The sequence below is a fragment of the Pinus tabuliformis genome, chromosome 6, assembly GCF_031772625.1.
Source record: "Pinus tabuliformis cultivar Carrire ecotype Pingquan chromosome 6, CPIR1, whole genome shotgun sequence".
NCBI lineage: Eukaryota > Viridiplantae > Streptophyta > Pinopsida > Pinales > Pinaceae > Pinus > Pinus tabuliformis.
The window spans coordinates 513,911,812-513,925,183 of NC_142292.1; the positions used below are offsets into that span (position 1 = coordinate 513,911,812).

Consider the following 13,372-nt stretch of genomic DNA (forward strand, 5'->3'; position numbering starts at 1 on the left):
CATTCAGGATCATAGTACAAGTTTACAAAATGATCGTGTCTGGCACAATCATAGATGAGGGAGCATCAATGAGTATCATTTCCTCAACTGCTTGGAAAGTGCTTGGTTCGCCATCGCTTATGCCTATTATGCAGAATTTGTCAGGCTTTAATAAAGGAATCAGTCGACCATTAGGGATCCTTCCTAAGTTACCGATAACTTTAGGTAGGAAAACCGTTCACCTGAACGTGATGGTAGTCCCAGGACCGTTAGATTACAATCTACTCCTTGGACGTGACTATGTTTATAGCATGGAAGCTATTGTTTCAACACTCTTCCGAAAGATGTGTTTCCCACTTGAAGGAAAAATTGTCACTATTGACCAGCTTTCATTTCCCGGTTCAAGCATAGCTCCAAGTTAATAATCATCCCTAAATGGTCCTTTTATATCAACGGTGTCTCTTCAACCTTCATTCCATCCACCTAATTACCGCGAGTAGTCTGGTGAATGTAACGAAGCTTAGGGGGCATGCACCCTTGTCTATTTGGCGGACAAACCCAGCTGAAAGGATAATTTTTCCTGTAGAGATAAGTTTCCCTGTAAGTTATGTGATTGGTCTGGGTGACCTTTCACCTTTGTCTATTTGGCGGACGAAGTGCAGGAAGTGTTTTGTCTATTTCGCGGACGAAACCATCCTGCATAACCACAGTAAGTTTCCATATGGTTACTGGAGACTCTCCTTTTCATCATGTTGGGGGCATGCAAACCTTTTTATGCAAGCTAAAAACGACCAATTTCATTTCCTAGTTTTGCTAGCTTTTCAGCGTTTTAGCTTTTAGTTTCTTTAGCTTCTTATTTTTTTAACTCCTTAAGTTAGGTGATTGGTCCGACACACCATTCACCTTTTTCTATGCTATGGACAAAGCAAAGGAAGTGTTTTGTCTAAACTACTGACAAAAAATCATTCTACCTAACCTCAGTGGTTCCTTAGCTTTTTAGTTTGGTCATTTCTAGTTCGCACAAAAAGGAAATCTAAAAACTAAGCATTGTTTCCGCAAGGTTCAAGCTCGCTAAAAGATGAACCCGCCTCCATCTGAGCATATGTTCCCCCAGAGTTCAAGCTCATTAAAAAATGAACCCACCTTCAGTAAATAACCTTTGTGATCGCCATGCCATCTGCCTTTTGAGCCTTGGTTGTGTTCCTACCATCACCTCCATTCTTTTGGCCGATCATACGCTTCCACTTGATTGTTTACCCTTTTGAGGAACAACTGCGATGAGTGGTTTTATTAGTCAACCTCTTCACATCACCATGTTTTGAGAAGTTCCAAGCTTACCCGGAACCAGTTGCTACCCCAAACACCACTAATTCCTCAAAAACGAGTCCTCTTTAAACCCTTTTCAGACTCACTAAATATGAAAGATTGTCGAGCTATTGGCCTTTCCAGCTCGCTAAAGTAATCGAAAGTGCCATCCCTCCTGTAGATTTTAATCTTTTTCGGACTTGAGGGATTATCTCATGAAAAAGTTCGAGCGTTTGTCTTTTTCGGCTCGCTAAAGTGATCGAAAAGTCATCCCTTTTGTATTATTTTAATCTTTTTCGGACTTAAGGGATTATGCTACGAAAAAGAATTGCTGGAGTTTCCTTTTTGTCCCTTTTCAAACTCTCTAAACATGAAAAGGACCGAGTTATCTTTGTCGTTAAACTTGTTAAAACAATAGCGGCAAACTTGTCTACCTAGATAAGAACGAGTTTCACTGTCGTTAGACTCGCTAAAACATAACGACAGGTTTGCCCGAAGGGAAAATTATAGAACAAGCATATGTTATCCTCCTCAAGCTTGACAAAAATAAAGAGGTACTGGTCAGCAATGACTGGGGAAAAAGGGAAGAAAACTTGAAGAATTTTATGGTAGCAGGTCGCTCTTGAACATGACACTTTCACTCCATCACCATGATTGAGTCGGGTTGGGTTATTCCGTTCACTGGTCATTTCACCATTGGTCTTTCACACCATCCGTTTTTGGGGTTAACACTACCAAATCCATCTCAGTGTCGCCGATATGTTCAAGAGAAGTCATTCAGTCGAGAATTCACCATCCAGTTAATGTCTCATCCACTGCAATACCTTCAACCTCCATTTTTCATGACTGTCATTCCTGAACCTTGTATCGTCGATCGTTTTCACCTCCAGAAAATCATTTGCTTCATTTCGTGTTGTAGATGTGGGATACATTAAGGCCCTCCTATGACGGGTCACTTCTTGTCGACATCAACTCATTATCCAAGAAGTTGACTTAGAAACAACCCTTTCAGTATTTTGAAGCTTGCATGCCTTAATGGCAAGTTTCTCACTTCCGGCGACAGGTTGACATCAATGGCCTTCGACCGAAAGATTTTGCGTGGTGTTCGACATCGGATCATATATTCACACCACGTGAATTGTACTGTAGTACCTTAAGGGTCATCATCATTATCGGTGATTCCTCTCGCGTTTGTTAACAACTCACATTATTGGCTGGTAATCAAGTGATGTCTTTCCATGTTCGACTTCAGAACATCTTTTCACATGGATCAACTTGTACATCGAGCGAAGATTGAACGAGTTTGAAGACCCCGGATCTAGTTTCATCCATCTGGGCTGTGATATATTCAGGAATATAAAGACATCAAATGCACACAGAAGCTGCACAGATAGTCATCTAAGCCAGGGAAGATGACTCTACATATGAAGAATAACCAGTCTGCAACTGCAAATGATTATCTGTTCTATGTACATGAAATGAATTTATAAAAGTTGAGCATGGGAATGCCCGCCTCAGCTAGATCATGAAAATTATATATGATGATGTATTGTATTGTATCTCATATAGGTCACCTTCCAGTTTCGAAAACCTCGGATCCTCATGTTAAAGCATTTCACCCGACATCAAAGATTTACGACTTCATGCTTTAGGGGGAAACTGTTATAGACATATTTGGGCACTTCAACCCCAATATTATATGTCAATAAACTAGGGCTCTTTAACCCCTAAAAGTGTTGTGTCATACCCTAAAAGATCATGGTCAAATGATTACATCATTCCCCAAAAGTTCCACCTGAAAACCATCCAGAACTGGCCAAAACAGGACCATACTGACTGCTCCACTGTCAGGGTGCGATGCATACTGACTTCTACACTAGCCTGGTGCGATGCATACTGAAGAGGCCTTCTGTGGGGTGCGATGAGCGAGGATGGACAAATGTCCGACACAATTTGCTAAGTGGATGCTCATGGAATCTTTCAGAAACTTCTCCTATGACACTTGCCTCTCTGAATTCACCCAGGGATGAGTAAGAGATCCAAGAAATCTCCAAGTGGAACCAAGAACAACAAGTGGAATGACACTAATCAAAAACCCAAAGATGACTCACACCCTTGCATACATCTATAAATGGATCCCTCATTTGAGAGATCGAGAGGTTGGAATTTTGTAATTTGTAAGGAAGTGCTGATAGTTTGTGTTTGAGAAAGAGCATTATATTGTTGGGTGATCTTGCTTTTCATGAGGTGAAGAGGGCTTTGATGCTGGGAGGATGATGCTGGATCAGACAGCTGGGTTGTAATTCTCCCTTCTATTTAATAAAGTTCTTTGAGTTTTCCTCCATATAATCGTGTATTTGTGAATGTTGTTATTTGTGAATGCCATTGTATGTTCAATACACATGGCACCATGTAAGCATGGATGACGTTAGTATGACATAAGCATGACGTACGTAGGATGATGTGGCATTGTCTTTGAAGTTAGCAGTAGGAAGTTGGTTGGGTAAATTTTTCACGTGAATTTGGCTTTTGGCAGAAAATGAGTTGGAGTTGAGGCTTCGAGCTAGTTGGGCCTCCATGCAAGTCGATGCAAGTGTAGGCATAGAGCAAGAAAATTGGTCATCCTTCGACCTCCCGACAAACATTCTTAGGTGTGCCTAGGAGTTGGTTTTGTAGTGTTTCTTCATGTGTCATGTGAATAAAGAGCCTTAGGGCTATTCGATGAGGTGTTTAAGCTCTTAGGACTATGCACCATGGGCATCAACGCATTTGGCATAAACTGGTCAGAAGCTAGTTTGGCATTATGAGCCACATTTGGCAGTGATGCCATATCTAGAGTTTCACCAGAGTTGGGAACATTGTTAAATCTCATGCTTGGATTAAATGGTGATTGCAAAGAATTGAGTTGCAAGGAAATGAGGACCATGAAAGCTCAAATAATTAATGATGCAACATCTATATTAAAGGAGTCCATCCCCGATCACAACATTAATGCAATGCATCAGTTCATTTAATGAGTAGGAAGAGCCATGCTAAGTATTAAAGATCTTTGATAACTTGCTATCAGAACTAGAGTGGAAATAATACCAGTGTCATTTGGTTGAGTGAATTGAGCCCATACTCATGTTATTAATTGAAGATCAGTGCACCATACTGCATGGAGGATTAGATAATTAATGAGCTAAAAATTGCATCTTTTAGTTTGTTGTTGTTGAAAAAAAACTATGGGAAACATTAAGTCAAGGTGAATCAATGTAGATTTTTATGAGAAGTGGTGTGCATAGGTGAGTTGTGCATGAAGAGTGAGGGCACAACAGAGTTGTAAGAGTTAGAAAAGAGAGCAACAACAAAGCTAATGTTGCAGAGAAGAAGGAAGCCAAAAGTATGGATGCAACATAGAGAGGGAGGAGTTGTAAGAGACAGAAAAATAATTTCTTTGTGTTTTATGTAATAGAAGTAAGTCACTATTCTCAATTTGAAAATTGTATGAAAAGTAGGAGAGTTAGCTGAAGCAAGTTATGGCTTGTGTTCATAAGAGGTTGGTGCCTCTTGGAAAGTTTTGGCTTGCTTATTTCAAGGGGATTGGGGCCTCCTGTGAGTGGGTTCTCACAAACAAATTGGTGTAACTGAGTATGTTCTTAGATTACATCATATTAACAAATAGATAGATGGTTTTTCCCTTTTGGGTTTCCACGTTAAACACCTGTGTCCATGTGTGTATGTTTTTCATCTTAATGGTGTGCATTCACATTAATGATATACTGTGTTTCTTATGTATTTAGTTTTGAATGCTCACATGGGTGAATGCCAAGTTAGAAGAGAAAATAAGAATTGGGATTAAAAATTAAAATTATATTAATTACTGATTCACCCCCCCCCCCCCTTTTAGTAATTCCTTATTCCAACATAACATTGATCACATTTACCATGGTTTTACTGCAATCCTATCTACTACCATTAACAAGTTCTATATCAAGGTGTCTTATACAAAGAATACATGAATTTCCAACCCTTGGTACGATAATGATTGTAAAATTTCTAGGAAGGTTATTAGAGATGCTCATAACAAAACTGTAAATCTTGAAAAAATAAATATGTACAAAGCTCTTATCAAAAGGAATAAAATATTCTATATAAATAGGAGGTAACAACATCTTATTTACCTTTCTAAAGTTGATCCTAGAAAGTTTTGGAGGAAAATTCTTGTTCATGAAATGAAAGAAAATAATTTGATCCCCTTAAAGAACTGGGATATCTATATTAAACCTTTATGATTCCCCTGACACCACGAGCACCATCTTGAACACTCTTATAGAGAAGGATATATTTTCTTTGGAAGATGTGGAGTTCGAGATTAAGCGACTTGCTAATGGGAAAGTTAGGGATATTAAGGGCTACCAAGTTGAAATTTTCAAAATGGGAAGGACAATCCTCATCCTTCATATACACAAAATCCTCAATTTGGTAGTGAAACAAGGCTTCCCTAAGCCTTGGATGCAAATCCCTATCATGCATATCTTTAAAAGTGAGGATAAAAGCATTCCCTCTAACTACAGGACCATTATCATTATCCACATTTTAGCCAAACTATATGGTCTCATCTTGGAAAAGAAGATTAACTTTTGGCTTGAAAGCCATGGTAAAAGAGCTAAAGGGAAAGCTAGATTTAGGAGTCATATCTCAACTATAGACCATCTTGTCACTCATAGGATCATTGCAGAGGAATGTTACAATAATAAAATTGATCTCTTCTTTTATTTTGATGTATTGAAATAAGATTTCGACATTGTTCCTCGAGATAAGTTATGGAAGAGGCTAGAAGGGATAATGGTTCCTCTCAAGTTGAGGGTTGTTGTGACTAGGTTATACGAGAATGTTATTGCAAATATTAGGAACACCGAGGGTTGTTCAGAAGAAATTAAATGTAATATCAGAGTTAAGTAAAGGTGCCCCCTACCCCCTACTATTTTTGGAATTTACGTTGTCAAGCTAGAAGAGTGTTTGGAAGTTGCAAGATGTGATGGCCTCAAACTCATTGGTATGGTCATTACTCTTCACCTTTATGTTAAATATATCATTCTTCTAGCCAGGATCCATGATGATCTCGACAAGTAGCTTAGAATCCTCCAATATGGGTGTGACCATTAATACCAACAAGACTAAAGTCATGATAATTAAATCCAAAAATATCAACTATGATAATTTCATTTATGATAATAACTACTTGGAGAAAGTTTCTTCATATAAATATCTAGGAATTGACATTCATAATCAGCTCAAATGGAATTATAGCATTGAGAAAAGGATAATTGGGGGCTAGAAAGCTTATTATGGGCTTAAAAAAATTGTAAGTTGACAGATATTTGGGTATGAAATGAAAAAAAAAAAATCTCTTTGAGACTCTTGTCACCCTGTTATTTTACATGGATGTGAGGTTCGAGGTTGTAGTATATCTAGAGAATTGTGAAGGACGATTGAGCTAATACAAAAGCAATTTACAACCTACAACCTCAAGATTAAAGGAAATACTCCCTACCTTATCTTCTTGATTGAAGCTATCCTTTCCTAGATTAAATCATGGCTATTATTAGGTATCTCATGTATAATAAGAAGTTATGCAGCATGGAAGGAATGAGGTCCCCCAATATTACTTTTAACTCTAGCCAAAACTCCCACCTCCAACTCAAGTGAGGTTGGCATAAGGATGCCCAGTCTTGGCTAGACCATTGGGGGGTAAAGGAGGAAATCATCTTGGAGAATAAGGATAACATTAAAAATATTATTGTTTCCAAATTTAATGATAAATTGTGGGATGATAAGGAGTTAAAGGGAAAAAGGAATCTAAGGTACTATAAAGAGGTGATCAACCCCAATCTTGTTGGCCATAATTATCTTTCTGACTTGACCAGTGCTAACAAGAAAATGAACATTGCCAAGATAAGAACTAATTATTGTGAGCTTCGTAGTGAAACTAAGAATTAGTCAATTCCCAAAACACCCTGGGATGAAAGAGTTTATCACGCTTGTGATACTAAGAGGGTTGAAGATGAGAAGCACTTTCTTTTGGATTGCCTAGTTCTTACTCACATTTGTTCTAATTTTCAAAATCTTTGCCACGCCACCAACCTTCTTGACTTGTTAAGTTAGCAAAACTATGGTGATCTAGTAATACTTCACTCCCTTCTTTTCGATCATAGGAATAAAATATTAAATAATCTCAATTAATATGTTATTTTCTTAAGGTCTGATAGACCATATTAGTCTTAGTGGACATTAATCATCATAATTTTTTAATCTTTATATCTATATGTGTGTGTTAATTTTTTAGTTATATCATACACACTTGAATGATTTAAATTTATATATTTATAAATACTTATAATAAAAGTGCAATATTTCAATAAAATATAAAAGAAAATATATAAAAGAAACATAAGTAAATTACAAAAATATTTTAATTTTTGAGTTTTGTAGTAATTTATTATTTTTGAATATATAATGTGTGTTAATTTTTATTTATACCATATACACTTAAATTATATAAATTTATGTATTTATAAACCAGTGTAGTAGAACTATATATATATATATATATATATATATATATATATATATATATATATATATATATATATATATATAGTGTCATAGATCCACTTTAATTTTGGCTCTACAAGGGTTGAGAGCGCAAAGAGGGATCAAATCTTTCAAAATAAAAACCCTTTTTTTTTAATGCAAAACATAAAGAAAGGTTTGCACGTTAAAATATTTTATTCTTCATGGCTCTTGGTAGATTAGAAGTTAACATAGATATTGATTTTTGAGTAACACACTAAATGATATATATATATATATATATATATATATATATATATAATTTACATTCTACATATTAAAATGTTAATATATGCCCCAATTATATTTGGATGTAGAAAATATATATCCAAAAGATTCTCTCTTTATATCTAATTATATTTGTTATAAATATTTTTTTTTACACACACATCTATATGAAATATTACATATCAGCTTCATATTAAAAGTGCAAAGATATATAGAAAGAATAGAAGATTTGAGAAGATTATTTTGAAAAACTAAATTACTAAATATAAAAACTCTTATTTCTAATAGGATAAATATTTATAAAATATTATTTGAAAAATTATTAAAACTTTATTTTCAAATTTCCAAAAATATCTTCTTCTTTTTTGTGTTTTCAAATTTTACTAACTTTAGTGATAATAGAATATCATGTCTATACCTACTTCGACATGATCAACTAGAGTAGAAATAAGTTGTATCTATTATTGTGTATATGCCTTTCCATTAATCTCATTTAAAAACACCATTATGCATGTGTATTGAATATGTGTGTAATAACTAACTTATAGCAATGAATTTCATGGAATGCTTGTCCATTATGATGATGGGCACTAATGGACAAGCATTTAATGATTTACCACTAATGAAAAAAGATTTCATACAACACATTTCACAATTATGCACAAAGGCGAGAATCAAGAACCCCCGACATCAGACCTCACGTGTGTTTGCTTAGCTCATTATTGTTTATCTATGTGCTTCATATTTGGACTAACAATTTCTTCAAGTCCTCTAATTTCTCTCGATGGTAAGCACTTAAATGCAAGTCAAACACTTGAACCACCTAAACCACATCACTATTACCATCATACGACTTCCAAATTGCCTACAACATCACTGGAACATTTTTTAAATTTGTAGAGAGAGAGCATTTTTTTATTTAATAAAACTGTTTTATAATATTAATTAATGAAAAAATTTCCAGCCCAAGCGCCACAAACATAGCCCACTAGTGAATGCATGCACATAAGGTCTACTAAACTCTCCAATGCAAGCACCATGAGGCTAGCCCACTACTCACAACCTAGGCATGAGCACAAAGTGTTGATAGACCTTGCCCCAAGTGTGTCACGTTCGGCTATCTGTCTTTTCTTAGCCACACAATGTCACCAGTCCCGAATTTCCACCAAGGCGTGAGATCAATCTCTGTTGAGGTCCTAGATCCCAGCGACTCATTCCATAGCCTGCACAATGGGTCCTCCTACGAGATTCCACTAATATATTCGACACTACTTCAGGAATGAGTTGAAAGACACATTTTACAATCATGTATGAGAGAGATGTGTAATTTTTTCCATGCTTAACATAAGATTAGAACAAAAGATTTAAAAAATGTATTACTCACAAAAAAAAATCAATATCTACCATAATTAAAAGATTTCAATATTGATTTTAAATAAAATGATTGTATGTCAACTTTATTTATCTATCTATCTATCTACAAAAATTGGTTGAATGTAAAAATATCTCATTCCCTCATGACGTGTATTTTACATCTTAGTTTGAGGGATGCTACTTACACATGCACACACACACACACACATTCACAGCTTTGCACATGACTTTACTAAATAAGGACCAACCCAACCAAGACAAGGATAGGGATATGTTGCTCTTATGTGAGCTTTTGGATGGGCCAACTCAGACAAGGATTTAATAAGGAATAGGAATGAGGATGTTGGTACTAGAGTAGCTTTAAAGAAGGGTTATAGAGTTTATTGGCTATGTTATCTTATGTATTCCTAGGTTGGGTTAACTCTGTGTGTCTTCCTCTTTTGCATTCCTAGGACCTTTAATAAAGTAATAAAGGAAGGCACATTGAGAACAAATATAATAAAAACCATTAGCACATAAAGTGACAACTATTGTCAATTTAGTCGTCGCATCAATCATCCTCAAAGGTGGCCTTTTTTTCTCTTTATGTTATCTCTAGTTATCAACATGATACAAGCTTGCGACAAAGCAAGTAAAAATCAATTGTCTTACAAAGCCTTATAAATTTCTAGGTTGGGGTAAAATAGTAGCAGAGGTTCCATAAAGAACTTCTCTTCATATATATATATATATATATATATTGCATTGAAAGAGATTAAGTTGAAAAAAAAAATATATTGTAAAAAGCTTGAAATGTTTGACGGGATTTGATCCCTCTCCATTTATGACAAATCCAAAGTTAAGATGAATATACTAATATATTTTATTATTTTGCCCAACATGCATTATAAACATAAAAACAAAAAACAAAAAATATTTAAATTCTTCAATAATTAAATCTTCACATCGCTTGACAACTTCTCCACCGGTGTTTTTATGTATTAGTACAGGGCCATAGTTTTCCAATATTTGGTTCGCCATGCCTTGGTACTCCCTATATTAGGGATCTAGTTTACCAATTTGACGTTGATGTCCCAATTGAAAATAGTGATACACTCCCCTTGAATTTCATTCTCCATTATCTCAATTTCTTTTCGAATGTGAGAGATCACTTCTTCCCAAAAAGCATGGATCAATTCCTTGGCCTATCCATACATTCGCATGGAAGAGTTGTCTAGATACGCTCTGCAAGTGGAGACACCTTCATTCTCACAATAAAATCTAGCTCTACCTCAATGACGAAAGCAAAAAGATCCATAACGCAACGTGATATATTTCCTTAAAAAAGCTTAAACCATATAGAGTAAAGTAGACAACCAAGAACAAATAAAAAAGAGCACAAAGAATTAAAGCATAATCTAAATGAATAGAAAATTGTTGCTAGCAACCACAAAAACAAAGATTAAAGATGAAGAAAGAATTCATATAACTAGAGTCACTTACCGTCCCCATCCATTCCACATGGGTGTAAAGTGGAAGTGGCCAAAGCTCTTGCAAAGCTTCATATACTAGACTAGAGTGGCCAGACGGTATATACACTCAGATTGTTGTTTCCATAATTGGCTTGTGTACTAATGACTTCTCCAACCTCCCCATAATGGATTTGAAATGACAACAATGGTCACAGAGATGGACGATGGGCACGCATCCTTATTCAGCCCTTTCGGCTTTAAAAATTAATTATGAGTAATAGAATAACATTTATGCAGCTACATTTAAGAAGAGATTATTAGTAAAATAACACTTACCAAGCTTAGTCTTTTATGTGGAAAATAATGGAAATTTCTAATTTTGATTAAATCTGGTCAGAAATTTTGAAAATGTGGGGAAACAAAAACGAACACTAAATGGCCATGTGGGCAAAATTGTAACATCGGTAGACAAGGCCGATAATTTTAGCTTGTGCGACGAGTCAAAGATACCATCCATGCTAGCATGTGTGTTTATAACTTTATTACTTCGCTTGCACGCCAAGCTACATACCTAGTTCGCCATATTTCTAAATTCCCATGTGACCTGCCCTTTTGGAATCTAAGAGCGTGCTGTCCAAGTTCATTAATTTTCTGTTTTCACAATATCTATCTATATATATTAAGAGAAGAGGACTGATAACAGCAATCAGGAGTCCGGACTCATAACATTTTGCTCTGACATCGCCCTTATAATATTTGTGTCCTCTGTTACTACTCATAATTTTACTGTAAGTGGTTGAGGTTTTGAGCAGTATTACTACACATACACATGGACTGCAATTCTAGCTCTCATGCTCCTGGAAGCCCAGCTTCCAAATTAGTTCATAGTACACTTGATAATCATGGTGATAAGGGAAAAAGGTGGAGCGAGATAAAGAGAAGCCCTATTTTCAATATGTTTTGCTGGTTCTGCTTCTCCTCATCCTCACATTCAGATTCTGATGAGGATGAGGAGAGAAGGGATAAAAAAGATGAGGATGGAGTTGTAGCATCTATGATTGCTGCAGAAAACCATTTCCGTAATGTAAAAGGCCTTCGCCTCTCATAATGATCCTCTTATTCACATCTCAAAATCTGTTAATATTTCCCTATCCTTTACAATTCGGCCATTTCAAGCAGCAGCAGCAACTGGAAAATACTTGTATATATATCTTGTGGATGAAGGAGCAGAGAGAGTACAGTACACTAATAGTCTCGCTATTAGTCATTGGGTTCCTTCTGCCTGAATGTTCACAATCTGTTAACAGTTACTACATAATATGTCCCTACCTTTTAGCATTCGGCCATTTCACTCAGCATCAGCAGCAACTGGAAGATATTTCTATATATCATGTGGATGCAGGTGCAGAGAAGTGCAGTTCACTTGTGAGTTCCTTATCCCTGAATGTTCAGAACTGAAATGATACTCTATTTGGAGCAATTTTATTTAATGGTATGGAAGTGGCATTTGTAATTTGGAGCAATTTGGAGCAATTTTATTATTGAAAGAGATCTTTTTTAATGATACTCTATTTGGAGCAATTTTATTATTGAAAGAGATCTTTTTTTTAAGATTGACAACACTTCTTTTCTATTATTGAAAGAGATCTCTTTTTTAAGATTGACAACCCTTGTTAGGCCTTGTTACACAACTTTTTCCATAATTATCCAAACTGGTGTTTAACGCAGGAACTTATGATGAAAATAATCTCTATAGGAAGACAGTATGAGGAAGCTGTTATGAAAGGCAGGGTGTTTTAACTGAAAAAGGCTGCAGGAGCTTCACATATCATCATCATGAGCAACACATTATGCACGGATGGAATTACTGTTACTGTTGTAATTAGTGAGCGCGTTACGCTGCAGCAGAACAGGGGAAGAAGTTGAATAGAGTACATAGTTTAATCAAAACGTACAATCATTCACTTGTCTGTCAGTTTGGCATTATATATATCAAATGTTTGCAGGAACTTTGAATGTTGAGCTGTGCTCTGTTTAATTCATTCTATGTGTTTGCAGGAACTTTGAATGTTGACCTGCGCTCTGTTTAATTCATTCTATGTGATTTGAATGTATTGGATTATTAGTTTTATTTATGCGGATATAAAAATTTGTTTTATTATTTATTTGATGTAAATTAAATTTATATTTGTATATTGATGAGAAAGTTAGGAATATTGAAAGGTACCCAGTTGAATTTTCAAAATTGGAAGGTCCATTCTTATTCTGCACTTGTATAATCTTTTCAACTTGGCAGTTAAACAGGGGTTCTCTAAGTTGTGGACACAAAGTCTTATCATGCCTATATTTAAAAGTGGCGATAAAAACATTCCCTCTAACTATAGGACAATCATGATTAGCCACATTTTAGCCAAGTTGTC

General features: G+C 35.6%; 1 protein-coding gene across 8 annotated transcripts in view; it reads left to right on the top strand.

Annotated features, from left to right (window-relative positions):
• Nucleotides 1–13,115, top strand: part of LOC149259559 (uncharacterized) — a 112,732-nt gene extending 99,617 nt beyond the window's left edge. For 7 of the 8 annotated variants that reach the window (XM_089418683.1, XM_089418707.1, XM_089418693.1 and 4 more), the window contains one exon: nt 12,681–13,115. In XM_089418683.1, coding sequence (XP_089274809.1) covers nt 12,681–12,721 — 41 coding nt within the window. In that variant the 3' untranslated portion in view covers nt 12,722–13,115. The remainder of the gene's footprint in view (nt 1–12,680) is intronic. The other variant, XR_016257694.1, reaches the window with a different exon arrangement.
• The last annotated feature ends 257 nt before the right edge of the window (nt 13,116–13,372 follow it).